The 16,692-nt window shown below is 38.0% G+C and overlaps 1 protein-coding gene across 9 annotated transcripts in view; it reads left to right on the top strand.

Moving 5' to 3' along the window:
• Positions 1 to 16,692, top strand: part of PIEZO2 (piezo type mechanosensitive ion channel component 2) — a 241,310-nt gene that overhangs the window by 142,337 nt on the left and 82,281 nt on the right. For all 9 annotated transcript variants that reach the window (XM_072152250.1, XM_072152257.1, XM_072152253.1 and 6 more), the window contains 6 exons: positions 750 to 963; positions 4,884 to 5,046; positions 10,734 to 10,862; positions 13,459 to 13,497; positions 13,973 to 14,111; positions 16,063 to 16,205. In XM_072152250.1, coding sequence (XP_072008351.1) covers positions 750 to 963; positions 4,884 to 5,046; positions 10,734 to 10,862; positions 13,459 to 13,497; positions 13,973 to 14,111; positions 16,063 to 16,205 — 827 coding nt within the window. The remainder of the gene's footprint in view (positions 1 to 749; positions 964 to 4,883; positions 5,047 to 10,733; positions 10,863 to 13,458; positions 13,498 to 13,972; positions 14,112 to 16,062; positions 16,206 to 16,692) is intronic.

Here is a 16,692-nt window from a genome sequence, read left to right as displayed (position 1 = left end):
ACAGCGGTACATTTGTCAGAGATTGGAATATGTATATGTTATTAACTTGTTTCACTTCCAAATGAATTCATAAATGTAATGTGCATCTTGAACTAGCGGAGATGATGAAGTTGACATCATTTACAGGAGCAGGATGTGAGCTTGCTGATCTGTGATTATATTGGTGACGGAAAAATGTGCATTTGGCTGGGACTATGAAAAAAAAAGCAGACTTGCACCTGCACACTCATTTTACTTAGTTAGGAGGTATTGACTTGTAAATATAGTATAATATAGAGTATTAAATACAAATTTCCAAACAAAATTTTCATTTGCTAAAATTAACATAAATAATATGTGGCAACCCCCCCTCCCCCCGACCACTTCTGGGAGTAGGCTCTGTTGCTCCAGTGAGTGCCACTCTTGTTTTGTAAAGTTGCCCATCCATTTTCATGTGGCTTGTTAGTCCAGAGTGAGAGTGAGTGGTAATTTACCTGTTTTCAAAATCCAAATGTGGTTTCTTTGTCATGGCAACTGGGCTCAGATAATATTTAGTTATAGTAAATATAACTGTAATACAATTCAACATAATAAAATATTAAATGTTTACATGTATTCTGCATGGTGCTGTTCAGTCTTTGTGTGGATTTAAGCAATAAAATGAAAGTTGACTACTTTTTAACTATTAATTGTACATCATATGTTTACATAATATAAGTACACTTCCTAACAATAGTGCTTAACGTTTTTTTTTTTTTGTTTCTATATAGGCATGATGTTGCCTTCGTTGACCTCAGCTGTGTATTTCTTTGTATTTTTGGGGTTATGCACATGGTGGTCCTGTTGCCGAGTATTTGATCCGCTGATATTCAGCTGTCTATGTGTATTAATGGCCATATTTAGTGCAGGGCACTTGATTGGACTTTATCTGTACCAGTTTCAGTTTTTTCAAGAGATCATTCCACCCGGTGATTTTTATGCCAGGTAAGCGAATAATTAATTTTCTGTTCTTAGGGTTTAATCTGTAATTCCAATTATTAACATTATATTATATATTATTAAGCACTATTATTCTTCTTGTTGAATTCCTTTTGACCACCATTTTGTATTCAGTCCAAATCAATTTGTAATGGAATAAGAAATTGACGTTTCACTGATACCATCTTGGCAAAAATATAAGGTTTTGCACGCTTATCACCACATTTTACCTTCTTTTATACAGGTCTACCATATGGGTTAACTAGTGTGGTAACATTAAAACATTTCTGAAAAATCTAAAAACACTTTTCAGTCCCCCTCTGCTGCTTTTCACTGCAAGACATGGGTTGTTTAGAGGTCTATTAGACCTTACCCTTGGCCAATAGGTAGACCAATATGGCTTTGATGGGATCTCTTTCATGGTTTATGAACATTGCAATGTAGGTAATAACCAAGTCTTCTATAAAATCCAAAATTTCTTTGACACAAATAATGCATCGAAAAACTACATGTATGCATGCAGTCTTATTTTGCTAAGAAACATTAAATGGGTTGTCCACTTTCAGCAAATAATTGATCTTTTTTGTATAAGGAAAAGTAATATAATTTTCCAATATACTTTCTGTATGAATTCCTCATGGTTTTCTGTATCTCTGCTTGCTGTCCTTCTATAGCAAACTTTTATGGTTACTTCTTGTGGATAGAAATCTGTCCACGGTCACACAGGTGCACGGCTTGTTATAACACACAGCTCTAATAACTCTCTGTGATATAACGAGGCGTGCACCCGTGTGACCTTGGACAGATTTCTATCCACTATAAGTAATCATAGAAGCTTTCTATAGCAGGAAAGCAAGCAGAGATCTAGAAAGTATATTGAAAAATGGTATAACTTTTCCTTACACAAACCATATCAATTATTTGCTGAAAGTAGACACGCCCTTTAATTTGCCATTCCTCCCACTTTTAAAGCATTGTCTGAAATTAGCAATGTCTTCTGCCTACGGAGACTTGGCAGAGTCCTGGTCAGAACCCCATTCTGCTTCAGGAGATGGCTTGCTGATGAGGAGATGTTAATTAACGTGTGGTTTTGTTTAGTTTTTGCCAAATTGAGTAAGCAGGCTTCATTCATCCTGTGATTTCACTTTCCATCAGCCAGCAGTAATTTTAGAAGCTTATAACTTCCTGGCTTTTGCTACTGTAATTCTTTGAAGTAGGGATATTAATCACAAGAGAGCCTTTCATACACCAGAATTTTTGCATGAAATTTTCAAAATGCCAATATGACTGCTTGAAATGTACACACTGTAGCCCTTAAAACACATGCAGCTGACTGTTGGACTACTATTTTATTGATTTACAATAGAGACGGACAGCGCTCACCAGACAATCAATACATTACTCTTTTAAAGCAGGCGCATTAACTTGCATTCTGTAGTTTAAACGGGATGTAGCTTGTCTCGTTCCAGGCCTTGGCTTCTTTCCAAATGAGTTCTGAGCCATGTAGAAAAGCTCATTGCAATGTCACTGACCTTATGTGTGCCTTGTAACATTTGCAGGATGGCATGCGTTAAGGGTGTCCCCTACTGGGTCTGCTTTAAAAATACAAGGAGTTTATTATCTTACAGTTTTGTGAACAGTTACTTACATTATATTTGCAGTATGTTAAAGTACACATATTCTATATGAATTAAAATGTATAAATGGATTGTCTGTGACTTTTTTTAATGAGAGTTCAAATAACAAGACATGCATTAACATTTAAATTTTTATAAGCTGCTGCTATCAGTCTCCTTTTATTGATCAGTTGATGAAGTGCAGTACACATACATGCGATCACTGCATACAATCAATGGTCTCAGTAGTGATATACATGGTAAATCATCAATGCAAAACCAGTAAACAGAAGAAGACAGACATCACCAATAGAGAAAAGCTAAAAAGGGAAGAGACAATACATGTGCCCCATTATATGAAGTTGTTTAACCATGACCCTACTCAAATTTGCAGATTTACAGCTTAATGAACCAGAGAGGAAATCTGCAGGCCTTACTTTCATTGCATTAGGTTGATTAGGTTAGCAAATCGTCAGCCACAACTCACCTGAAGGGCAGTTATCAGCTCCTTGTACAAAAATAACAAAATACAATGTACAAAATGCACCTTTTAATGTGTACCATATGAAGTAAAATGATCTTAGGCATTATAACAACTGTGTAAATTGGAAAATGCAAATATGTTTCGTATTTTTGTCAAAATGTTAAAGTAAGGCTACATTCACTCAAATGTGTAATGTTCGCAGAGTCCGTGCTTCCTTATTTGTGTCATTGCGCCGCTATCATGGCAACGACAATAGAAGAAGACTGCACAAGTTGTAGTATAATGTAGTCGGCTCATAAACAGGAAGGTGGAATCCACAGTTGTGGGCATGAGTCCTTGGAAGTAAATTTGGCCCCCATTCTATGGTCGTATACATGAGGCCTTACTAGGTGTCATTCCAGAACATGAAATTGTTGAGTATTAACGCATCAGAAGACCTTGGCCTTAAAAGGGTCAAACATTGTTTAACTGAGTTTTGATCATTTAACTCATTTTTCTTAATGTTTTATTTACTTTATTATACTTTAATATGCTAAAAATCTAAAGTGCCAGATGCTGGTTGATGCTAGAGATTCTCCTACCACCACCTGAGAATCTCTAGCATCAACCAGCATCTGGATCCACATGTTTTTACCAACTCTGACAGGCACTATCCTACAGCTCACTTTCTCTTGTGGGTCTGACAAAGGGAGTGGTTTGCCCCCAGAAATGCGTTGTCCCTATCTTCAAAAATAGAAAATGCTTTTGTTACATCAACAGCTTTGAGCAGATTGCTATACCTTACCTTTCTCTAAACATTACAACTGCATCAATCTATCCCATTGTGTTGGAAATCAGGTACTGCTCCAGCTGAACTACCCTTAGGTGCGCTGTGTGAACTGCTTTGTACACAAACTCATTGGGGCAGATTAATAAAACTGTCTGAAAGTCAGAATATTCTTAGTTGCCCATGGCAACCAATCACAGCTCCCCTTTCTGTTAAGAGGCTGGTACATAGTAAAGTCACATTTTAGAGCAGATTTATTGAAATGCCAAATATAAGTTCAACATTCGCACTCACAATGTTGATTTCTGCTATTAAAATCAATAATTAACATGCTGTGGATTCTAAATTGTCTAACTAGACACACCCACAACCAAACCAATTTTAAACTATGAAAATTAGATGTTCACAGCCGATTTGCTACTTTCTAACTGCCAAAAAAACATTAAAACATTTTCAACCTCCAGACAACCCTTTTAAAGGGAACCTGTCATCAGGAGCCCTTTATCTGGCTCCCCCATGCCCCCATAGAAAATATAGTATACATTACAAAATAATTTGTATAGTAAAACTGGCTTTTTCCAGAAAAAAAGGGTTTCTGTTTGCAGAGCTGTGTCCATAGTTCCATATGAGTGGGCAGAGAGGAGTGGTTCCCCCTCCACCCTTAGAAAACTGCTCCGTCATTTCAAATTAAAAAAAACCTCCCATGTCCCCCATATGTCTCCCACCGTTGCTTCCCCCTCAGGACGGCATATATGTCTGGCCCACACCTCACTGGCCACTCCCAGGGGACTAGGGGCACAACTCTGCATACAGAAAGCTAAACTTTGATCTAACTTATCTTTATTTTGGAAAAAGCCACTTTAACTATAAAAACTCTAAAACTATAAAAAAAAAATTTCTGCTGCTACATTTATAATATATACATGTTCGATTTGATTTAAATTAAACTTTAGAACAAACCTAAAAAACCCACCTTGTACGTAACCCTGTGTAGAGTCAAGTTATAAATTTGAGCAAGAATATAATTACATAAAAATTATAAAATCTTTCTCTATTATAGGTTGTTTGGTGTCACTTCAATAGTTCAGACAAACTGTTCAACTACATGGAAATTCATTGCAAACCCAAGCCTAAGCTGGTATCACTACGCCAATCCCGTCATGCTGTTAGTACTGTATTACACACTGGCAACTTTGATACGTCTTTGGCTACAAGAACCTGTCGTAAGTGTAACATTTTATTAATTATTTATTTTTATTGATCCTTGGATTGGATGTTCTTGCTCTGAGGAAAACACATTAAAGAAACCACTTAAATACAACTGTATCAAACTCTTAATGGACCTATTTGTTTTCAGACTGATACAGTACTGTAAGTCAGTTAGCATTTTCACTGTGTTATTGATCTCTATTGATCATTGAGTTGTCCTGTCCTTGTGCAGTATAATTATCATTTCCTGTGCATTTCAGTGTCCATCAATGTGCTTAATACCTTAACAAACTAAATTCTGTCTATAAAGCGTAAGCAAATTAGTAGTTACTATCCATATTAACTAAATAACACTTAGAATTAAAAATTCGGCAGAACAGTAAAATGTGTTTGAAAAAAGCTCACCACAATGGGAATGGTTTTCTTACTCCCTGTGTTCTCCTTCAGTGTAAATGGTGCCCTGAGATCCAAGAATGGCCGTTCCAACTTCGGTATGGAAATAGTAGACAGTATACAATAAAGGATCCAGCACTCGTGATATATAAAAAAGTTAATTCCTTTATTTCATCCAAAAATTAAAAACATCAGTATGCCAGGTTAAAAAAACATAATGCCAATATGTATCCATGGAAGAAATATAAATGTAAAATGTGTTAGGTACGTTTGTTGAAATATGTATAATGGCTCCATTACATAGTAAGACCTGTGTACAGCCTGTTAAATGTTGTACTTATAAGACCAAGCTAAGAAAAATACTGATTCGCTATAAAGTTGAAAAATGATTTTCTAACCCCTTCTTGCAATCACAGTTTGGATCAACATATTACATGTCTACCAACACCCCTGTCTACAGGGCAGATGTCTAACCCTTTTTTTAAAGCTACCCTCCATTATCGTATTTTGAAATAGCAAGTTCCATCAACACTCTTACCGTATATGTTCCATTATTTTTATAGTTAAAGGAATTAGTCACTAATACAAAGTTTTAGCTGGGAACAGAAGTCACACTAACATTTTTCTTTCCCTTTTTGAGGAGTATTCTTAGCCGAATCGAAGTGTGAAATTACTAATTCACGAACACAAATAAACAACTCATAGGTGTATTTAATATACAGCTATTTATGCAAGAAAATAATTACTGGGCTTAAATAGCCAATTTAGGCAATTATTCTGTGGTAATCTTGTATTATACATTTAAAAAGGGGAGCACAACCTTTTCTCAACCAAGCATCACAGTCTCATTCCTTAAGGGGGTACGGAATTAAAAGCATCAATTACCACAGTGCAAGAACTTTGCAGAATCTACAAATACCACCCAAGACCAGGCAATAGCTCACGTTCAATGCCCTAGACTGCGGCAAGGCTCACGCAGCCCACCCCAGACTGTAGCATGACTAATGCACAGCATGGCGCCTGCTGCACACCCATATTCGTAGCATGGTTGGTTGCTGCATTGGTTTAATATTTCAGGTTGGTTTTTTTATGGGGTGGGGTGGGATTTTTAACTCTTATTTTTTATTTACTTATATTTTTTTGGCTTTTTATCTTTACCTGGGACAACAGTTAGCAGATAGCACATACAGTGCCATGCGAAAGTATTCGGCCCCCTTGAACTTTTTTACCTTTTGCCACATTTCATCCTTCTAACATAAAGAGATAAAATTATCACTTTTTGGTGAAGAATCAGAATCAAACAAGTGGGACAATGGTGAAATGGAAGTAAATTTATTGGATATTTTAAACTTCTCAAAAATAAGAAAAAAACGAATAGCAGGGTGTACAATAATATTGGCCCCCTTTACTTTCAGCGCAGCAAACTCACTCCAGAAATTCAGTGAGAATCTTTGAATGATCCAATGTTGATGTAAATGACTGATGATGGGAAATATAATCCATCTGTGTGTAATGAAGTCTCCACATAAATACTCGGAAGAAAAAAAGCGGTTTCCCAGCTCACCTCCCTGGTCACGTTGGAGTCGGCACGACACCCGCCTGGCTTGCACAGGCAATGTACTGAGGAAAAACAAATTTGATGGTCCAGCCGACAGCGGTGATCTTTTAGACTTTTATTTCGTCAAATTTTAAATATCCACAGTGTTAGTCCATAATTCCTACGCGTTTCAAGCGAACGAGTCGCTCTTAGTCATGGAATCCATGACTAAGAGCGACTCGTTCGCTTGAAACGCGTAGGAATTATGGACTAACACTGTGGATATTTAAAATTTGACGAAATAAAAGTCTAAAAGATCACCGCTGTCGGCTGGACCATCAAATTTGTTTTTCCTCTCCACATAAATACACCTGCTCTGTGCTTGTCTCAGGGTTCTGTTTAACCCCTTAACGACGCGCGCCATAATAGTACGGTGTGCATCGGGTGTGGGTACATGGAGAGGGCATATTGCAGCAAAGACTTACCGGTAATACCCGCGATCGCTGTTAACACTGATCGCGGGTGTTATCGAAGGTGGGGATTTTTGAAGGTGGGGAGAGAAAAATGGAAATGGAAAAACAAAAAAGGGCCAGGTCGTGAAGGGGTTAAAGCTCAGAGAGCATCAAGAAGACCAAGGAACACACCAGGCAGGTCCGTGATACTGCTGTGGAGAAGTTTAAAGTTGGATTTGGATACAAAATGATTTCACAAACTTTAAACATCCCAAGGAGCACTGTGCAAGTGATCAGACCACTGCACCAAGCCATCTGGGAGACACCAAACATGTGGAAGAAGGTGCTCTGGTCAGATGAAATCAAAATCAAACTTTTTGACCACAATGCCAAACATTGGGGCTAATTTACTAAGGGTCTGAATCGCTCACTTTTGTCGGTTTCCCAACCATTTCCGATTTGCAGCGAATTGCCCCGGGATTTTGGTGCACGTGATCGGATTTTGGTGCATCCACTAACCCGACGGATTTGGAAAAAATGCAGAATTTTCAAAAGAATTTGTGTCGCAAGATCAGCATGTACATGCACCAGGACAAAGAAGGTGAACTCCGGCAGACCTCGGCGCAGCAGCGACACCTGGTGGATATCGGGCACACGGACCTTAGTGAATCCCGGCAGACCCGAATCCACGTCCGAGAACGCGCCGCTGGATTGCGACTGGACCGGGTTAGTAGATGAGCCCCATTATGATTCAACAAATCAACCTAAACACAGTCTTCACTGTCAAACAAGGTGGTGTCAGTATCACTATTATGGTTTGGGAATTTTTTTCAGCAGGGACAGGGAAGATGTTGAAAATTGATGGAAAGATGGATGGAGCCAAATACGGCGCCATTCTGGGAGAAAACCTGTTGGAGTCTGCAAAAGACCTGAGACTGGCATGTCCAACAAGACAATGATCCCAAACATAAAACAAAATCTACAATGGAAGGGTTCACAAATAAACGTATCCAGGTGTTATGTACAGCTAGAGACAGGGACGGCTCCAGGTTTCAGTAGGCCCCTGGGCGACAGTGCCTCAGTGGGCCCCTTTGCAGTGAACTCATGTGCCAGCATTAAAAATTCAAAAACTAAAAAACTGTCTCCTGTTCCCTGAAATATTCCCCAGTTTATCATCCCAAACATCCGTGTCATGGTCAGGGAAGTTTTGAGGTCATTTAACCAACAGGGCGAACCTAAAAATGTGTGCCCCTCCACTCTGCCAAAAAAACCCTGAAACTTCAACTCAGCTGCTGCAGAAACTCATAATACATGCTGCAGCAGAACCTCATATACACACCTCAGCTGCTGCAGAACCTTATAATACACACCTCAGCTGCTGCAGAACCTCATAATACACACCTAAACTGCTGCGAAACCTCATAATACACACCTGAGCTGCTGCGGAACCTCATAATACACGCCTGAGCTGCTGTGTAACCTCATAATACACATCACTGCTTACACTGAACCCTCACTGCTTCTCATGTACATTTGTGATGATTAATATCACTCACACATGCACACATGCAGCAAGACATATATACAGGCAGACAGATACATGCAGACAGCTACAGGTACATGCATACAGCTACAGAGACATGCATAAAGATAGACAAGCATGGAGGCAAACACACACACACTGACAGACAGATACGTGCAAACAGATATAGATACACATGCAGGCAAACACATCATCACACATACCATACACTCACTATATACACATCCATACATGTCACATAAGATCACACACCCTGTGGTGTCTGCAGCAGCCCTGGTATCACACAGAGGAGTCTTCAGGCTTCTCCTCCTCCTCCACCTCTTCATCCCGATCTCTGAGCTGCTGGATTTCAGCATTACTGCAGCTTTGTGTGAAGAGGTGATAGGGGGGAGGGGTTAACCCATAATGTGCTCTGTTACCTGTGCTGTGTCTGTCCGAGTGGGGGAGGAACAGTGCAGGACACAGCTCCTCATCACAGGAAGTAAAGATGTGCACAGTGTGTGTGGGCCCCCGGCAGCTCTCTGGGCCCCGGCACTTGCCCAGGTATGTCAGGTGCTGGAGCCGGGCCTGCATAGAGACATACCCCAAGCGACTTGCAGCTGTAATCGCAACACAAGGTGGCGCTCCAAAATAATAACTTAAGGGGGCTGAATAATATTTCACGCTCTACTTATCAGTTTTTTTAAAAAGTTTTAAATATCCGATAAATTTTGTTCCACTTCACAATTGTGTCCCACTTGTTGTTGATTCTTCACCAAAATATGACAATTTGATATCTTTATGTTTGAAGCCTGGAGTGTAGCAAAAAGTAGAAAAGTTTAAGGTGGCCAAAATCTTTTGCAAGGCACTGTATGTGCTGTTCCTATATATAGATCACATATAATAATGATCTAATGCTAACAGTTAATAATTTGTATACACAGACATGCAGATAGAATACACTTCTCTGCATGCCTGTTAGTATGAGTGCCATTCTGCTCATGGCTACTGTGACAAGGGACTATATATCACAGTATAGGATTGTGCTGTCAGTATGACAGCACGATCCTGCCAATGTCTCTCTATCTATGAGCTGCAGCATTGAAGGGCCTGGAAGAAACTATTGGCTCTGGCACTCTGTATTGGCTTTTTTGGGAGTAAACTTACCAAATAAGTGTCCATGACACTTGTACAGGTGTTTATGCAACCTCTGCCAGGGAAAGTATAAGACCCTAATAGGGTCACCCATATTATATTTACCCTGATGGTTTCTGGGCCCTGGAAGCAGTGGGTTACCATAGCTAAATAACAAAGGTGTTTTCCTTCAGTTCCTCAGAACATTACATTTACAAAAGCTACATGAAGGTGGCCACCATGCAGTCATTACTGTATGAACCGGTCCACTGTGATAACCACTCCCATATAGGTGGTTGGCAACTTTTCTCCAAAATTGCATTGCAGTTAACTCTGACCTGAGCTATAATATATGTAATATATATAGCTACCATTGAGGGGCATTAGCCCTCTACTATATCTCTGCATGCCTTTCATTTTATATGAAAGCATAAATTGAGAATCTTTGTGTAGTACGGCATCAGGACGCATTGCTTATACAGTAGGGGAGAATAACTCTATGCACTTCCGTAAAAATACACTCTGGTCTATGCCAGTTTGCATGAGTCCCACAGTAAACTATAATCTTTCTTAATAGGATGTCTAGTGATCAAGAATCGGTTTATTGTTTTACTTGATTTTAAGAAATGAATTAGTTATCTCCATATTGTCTGAATGATCTAGGTAATCTATGAAGAAAATAAGGAAAATGAAGAAGGTGAGATAGAAGGAGACTGCAGTCCACCACCACTCACTGCGGAAAGAAGAAGAAGTCTGTGGTACGCTTCTCAGTATCCCACAGATGAAAGAAAAGTAAGCAAAATGTTGAAACATCTTGGCAATTGGTACTGGTTGATATATTTCAGTTGCCAACATATGGACTCAATGTTAGACATTGTTATTCTTGGGACTAAGTAACTAGACATTAAGTACTTGGCTTTACTGTTTCAAATGAATAGAGCAAAACCAATGCAGCAGCAATAATATATTCATCTATCAATCACTGTCTTTGACTTTAAAGAGAACTTGTCACCAGGTTTTACTCCACTAAACTACCAGCCCCTCATGTAATGTATTAGAATTCCCTCTTTTATGTTGGAAATACAATCTAAAGATCCAGTTCCCCCTAATTTTAACTACCTGTATGTGTCCAGTTCTGCATATCATAGAGCCACAAGGCTGATCCTTATCTTTAATTTGACACAAAAAGCATTTGTTTCTAAGTATTACAGTAACAAAGATAGAAGCTTACGATGTGAGACGCAAACTAAACTTGACTCGTATGACTTGAGTCATATTTGCCTAACTTTGGGGGATATTTTTTTAGAGGTAAATGTGTGAGTTTTCACATGAAAGAAATTTTAGGAATCTCAGGGTGTTAGTAGTTTAGTAGGGTAACACATGACAGGTTAGTTTTAAATGAAAAACAAATATATATATAAGAATGTATATATGTATATAAGTGGAAGTTTGTTCCCCAATCATCGTTTTTTACTATGATTTGGAGGTTATCCAATTTCTCTTCCCTGATTCTCTGAAGACAATTCATAAAAGTAAGTTCCCCATATTGCTATATGCACAAAATCTGTGCTTCTGTCATACTTCCTTTAATAATGGCAAAAATTCATAATAATTTGGGCTGCACGTACCAAAGTTATAATATTAAAGGAAACCTGTCATTCGGAGCCCCTTTTCTAGCTCCCCCATGTCCCCGTAGAGACAGTGTACACACTGCCAAAGAGTTTTATAGTAAAACTGCCCCTTCTTGGCTCTTTGCCATCATTTTAAAAGATGGTTTTAGAAGAAAGGAGGCAATGGATAACACATATAAAAAGATTTCCATACTGTTGCTGGATTTATGAGTAAGTGTTCCTAGTTTATCGTGCTGAATTTGATGTTAGATTTCCTGTAATTGCTATGCAACAATTGAAAATTAAGCAAACATTCTTTGGAATCTGGTCACACAAACAACCTCAATTCAGATATCAACTAAAGTGAAAAATCAAAGTGGTGTACTTCCATATAGTGAAAGATTCAGCATTGTGCTAAAAAGAACTTTGAACAATGGAGAGTATTTATCAATCTGTCAATGACTGAATTCTGTCGTGGTTTGCACTAAAAAAACTGTCTACACCACATTTATAAAGGGCTAGTTGTCTCTCCTACAACTAGCTCGACAAGAGGGGCATGGCCTGTGAAAAAGGGTCATGGCCTCACTCCAAAAAGATCAATGCACCAAAAACACAGCTGACCCGACAGAATTTTGTCCTAATCTGTGTACTAATTTCCCAAAAAATAGAAGGACATAATTGCAACTCTGGTGCTGTCCTGGGTGACAGGTTTGTGTTAGTTTTTGGGCTTTAATCCTCATGATAGGTTTCCTATAAATATTTTTCTTTGCATACAACCTCCCTAAACAGAGGCAATAACTAAATATTTGTACCCAAAATAATGCCAAATTAAAAGTATTAATATTATGCAGAAACATACCCTATGTTAAAGTTTTAGGGGGGGTTTAAAAGAAATCAATTTTTAAAATCAGCCCTTAGTTTGTTAACAGTTGTAGTATGTGTAGTACTGTGTAGTAGTGATTGATTGCTGTGAAGCATTAATTAGGACTGCCCACTTGAGAGTCATATATACATGTACATAAAGTTGTGTTACCTCTACAGGATATGTAATAAATGAAAGGGGCCTGATTGATCAATATAACTGTGTTTCCTTATAAAACCCTCTAAATTGAATAGGTTATAAATGGATCAGTGGTCCTGCGGAAAGGCAATAACTTGTCAAAACCCAATACCATAAACACATGATAGTTTACCACCAGAACTTTTTCTCAGCTCCTGATCTGACTGGTCCATCAATGTTTTTGCTGTCAGGATGATCAATTTTACGAATGTAACATTAATTGTACTACCACAGGAGTTTTATCACTTAAATAGATTTTCTATCTTTAGAACCATCTTTACTCTGCACAAAATTCTATAATTTTTATCCGAAATCCCTAGTTTATCAATATGTTATCCCTATTGTAACCTTTGACTACAGAAATCATGCCTGACATATTTCTGCCATTTTATGTTCCAGTAAATGATTCTCAAATTGTTGTAATGCAATTGCTTTGTTAAAGAATAAACTGTAGCTAAAATACAATATATTTTTAACATTAAGAACATGATGTATCTAACTGAAGCAGCTACAGAATATATCCATTAATGAATTCTTTATCATTTATCTGTCTTTCATTGTATTTTAGCAATTGTTTTACTTTAACGGAATATGTGTGTTGTATTTTGCTTTTATTTTGTTCCAGTGCTATGTATATGGTGTCTGTGTCTAGGTTGCGTTGCAGAGCATTGTAGTCATTGTGGCTACCAATAATTTTTCCCTGCTTTGCTTTTTGCAGCTTCTTTCCATGACTCAAGATGAATACAAGCCATCTGATGTTAGTATACAAGAAAGCATTCATTTCATAATTGTGCTTAACTAGTTTGGCATACACTTATTTCGAGATAACTTAATAACATTATATGCATGTCTAGTTTTAATGCTTAGCTGTCTATATATTAAAACATTTGCATTTAGGTAGAATATATTGGGAGATCAGTCTGCCCAATCATTGCTGCAGGTTAATGATCGATAAATCACATACAGTACATGCACAATGGAGCACTTAAGTCCACTAAATTTTTTAATCCATCAAATGTTTTAATTTTCTAAAATCATACAGATTCCTTATTGAATACAAGGAAGAGTAACTTGTGTTGGTGCCAGTATATTAGTATAATGTAAATGAAAGTAAAGCAGCAATAATAAACTGTATCAACAATGGGTGCTTGTAACAGGCAAATTTTCTCGCCATGTAATTTACCTTGAACTTTAAAATTTAGTTTACTATATTTAGTATTTTTTTTCAACAGGTACTGCTTGTAACAGTGAATGGGACACCAGTTGATTACCACACCCTAAATACATCACTTCCTATAGAAAATGGACCTACTAAAATTGATATGTATTCTACACCTCAATACAAATGGGAGCATACAGAGGAAATTTCAGGTAATAGCACAACCTTTGTAAAGTTATCAAACGCAATTCAATTTCACCATCTCTACTCTAGGTGTAAAGGATGTCCCTTGCATATGGCGATGATAGAGCCGCCTCTACTCTATGTGTTAAGGATTTCCCCTGGTCCTGTTCACAGGCATACTTATAAAAAGTTCATTGGAAAGATGAAGTTGAAAGATGAAGATGAAGTACTGTCTATGAAGTAATCTGTAATTGTATTTTAGTCCGCCAGTTCCCTTACTAATCTTGGTTGCTCTCCTCTGCACCCGTTCCAGATAAACTATTTCCTTTTTATACACTGGTGCCCAAAACTGTACACAATATTAATTATCAGGGTCCCTTCCTTATAATCAAAACTATGGAAGATATCTGAAAATCTTTTTTCAACAAACAACTATTCCCCTCAGAACATACTATTCTGGCACTTGAAGCAGCTATTCCTTACCTAAAGATTTCCTTATGCAATTCAAATAACATCATTCACTAGAGGATGTTCAGGAGAATTACTACATAAAAACATTTGATAATCTCAAGAATGAATTTCAACTGATAATGCATTTCTGAGATACTTTCGAATAAAGTCAATTAATATCTCAGCTATGAACAATACCAGCCCTTCAATAAAATTCTTTCTCAACTCAAAGATACAGGAAAAGGCCTATCAAACTTATATAAAATACTATTAGAACCCTAATGTAAATTTTTACATGAAAAAATGGAAACCCATTGATGCACTCCTGAAATTTGCAATTACTCTAAATTACTCTAAAAATCTATACTCAAATCCCAATTCCTAATCATTTTAGTTAGATAAGTATTTCCCCATAAACATCATAATGTAATTACTAATTTAATCACTACCAAACTTAAAATAGCCAAATAGGGCATCTACCAGGATGAAAGACTGTATGCAAATGAGTGCCTCCAGGCCCCCATTAACGCCTATGCAGCCTGGAGCCCCTCAGGCTCATTTGCATGCAGTCCTTCATTCTGGCATATTTGGTTATGCTCTTCATATAACAACTTAATTCTGTCCAATTAACTTTGACCCTTAAATTTATTTAACTAGATTTTGATATATATCCTGATGCTATGTTTTATCCCCTTGTTTTCTATGTTATCCAGGTTGCTCACTTTACCCCTATAAACAGGGTATTGCACATTCAATGTTTTGCACAAATAAGACATTGATTGTACCAAGACTGGCACCTCAGACCACATTATAACACATCGAGACAACTGAGCTCTGTAGCCTGCATGGTGCAAAAGCTTCCTAACTCTGCCGAGTTATTTTAGGGCCAATTGCACGCATATAGTTTATGTGGCCTGGAAAAGGTTGACTCATGCAGCTTCTGCAGGTCACAGCTTGTTAGGACCAAGTCTTGGTACCCCCAAAATTGATCAGAACAAAAATTAATGTAATCCAGTGCAACCTTGTTTTTTGTGCTGAACACAGTGATAGTTATGCCTCACTTTTCTCAACCCCATTGAAGTCAGAATGGAAGCAAGCTTATGGATCAGGAACAGCCCCCATGACTCATTGCTCACCTAAAGGAGTATTTCATCTAAGGCATTTACTGCATATGCTGGGCATAGTCCATAAATGTACAATAGATAAACGTCTAACCTCTGTAATGCTCACCAGTCTTGAGATCTGAGTTACCCTGACCCATGAATTTATGACAAACTATCCAGTCTTAACTTTAGCTACTTAATGGCTACCAATATGCTATTTTTCGGTGGTAATTAAATGCCACCATTTATGGCTGCAGCATAGGACTTTTCTTCTGCAGTAGCTGAGGTGCTGTGCATTGTTCTGAACATGGCTTCACTCGCTCTTTAACAACCTAAATTGGAGCAGTGTGGTTACCAACTATAAGAAAGAAAATCTAGTGTATATACATGTGGTATAATAGAGAATTACTAACATGTTTTCCATTAGAAAAGAAAGAAGAAGAAGAGGAGGAGGAAATGCTGGAGGAGGATGTTTCTGAGAAAAAAGAAAATGCCAAAGTTCATGCTATGGTAGTGGCACTGCAGTTCATAATGAAGCAGAGTTACATCTGTGCTCTTATTTCTATGATGGTAAGAGGATACTGCTAGTTTATTGGTTTTGTACACCCTTGCAGTTTATATATAAATTATGTAAACTTTATAAACAGAGAAAAGTATTGTACTCAAAGGGGTTTTTCCACTAAGAAAAGCTAGGCCCTATCCACGGGATAGTGCCCAACTTTCTGATCAGTGGGGGTCTGGTTGCTCCATCAGATGATTGGAGCAGACGGCCGCGCATGACCGTTGTGCACCATTAATATCTATGGAGCTGACAGAAATTGCTGAGTGCCGAGCGCCATATCAAACAGGGAATTCAGACAAACAGGACATTTCATACCCTACATGAGGGTGCTAGTGGGGGTAAAATGTGGGGACAGTTTCCCTTGGTTAAAAGGTGACTCCATGTTTAAAATTCCTGCTCAGCTTGGCCAAGTAGTCATGCTCATTTTAAAGGAGTTAGGTAAGTTCTTCTAGGCAGCAGATTCTCTCCTTTTATGTATGTTCATCTTTAGGCATG

This window comes from Engystomops pustulosus, chromosome 5 (assembly GCF_040894005.1).
Source record: "Engystomops pustulosus chromosome 5, aEngPut4.maternal, whole genome shotgun sequence".
Taxonomy (NCBI): domain Eukaryota; kingdom Metazoa; phylum Chordata; class Amphibia; order Anura; family Leptodactylidae; genus Engystomops; species Engystomops pustulosus.
This window is presented reverse-complemented; position numbering and strand designations above follow the sequence as displayed.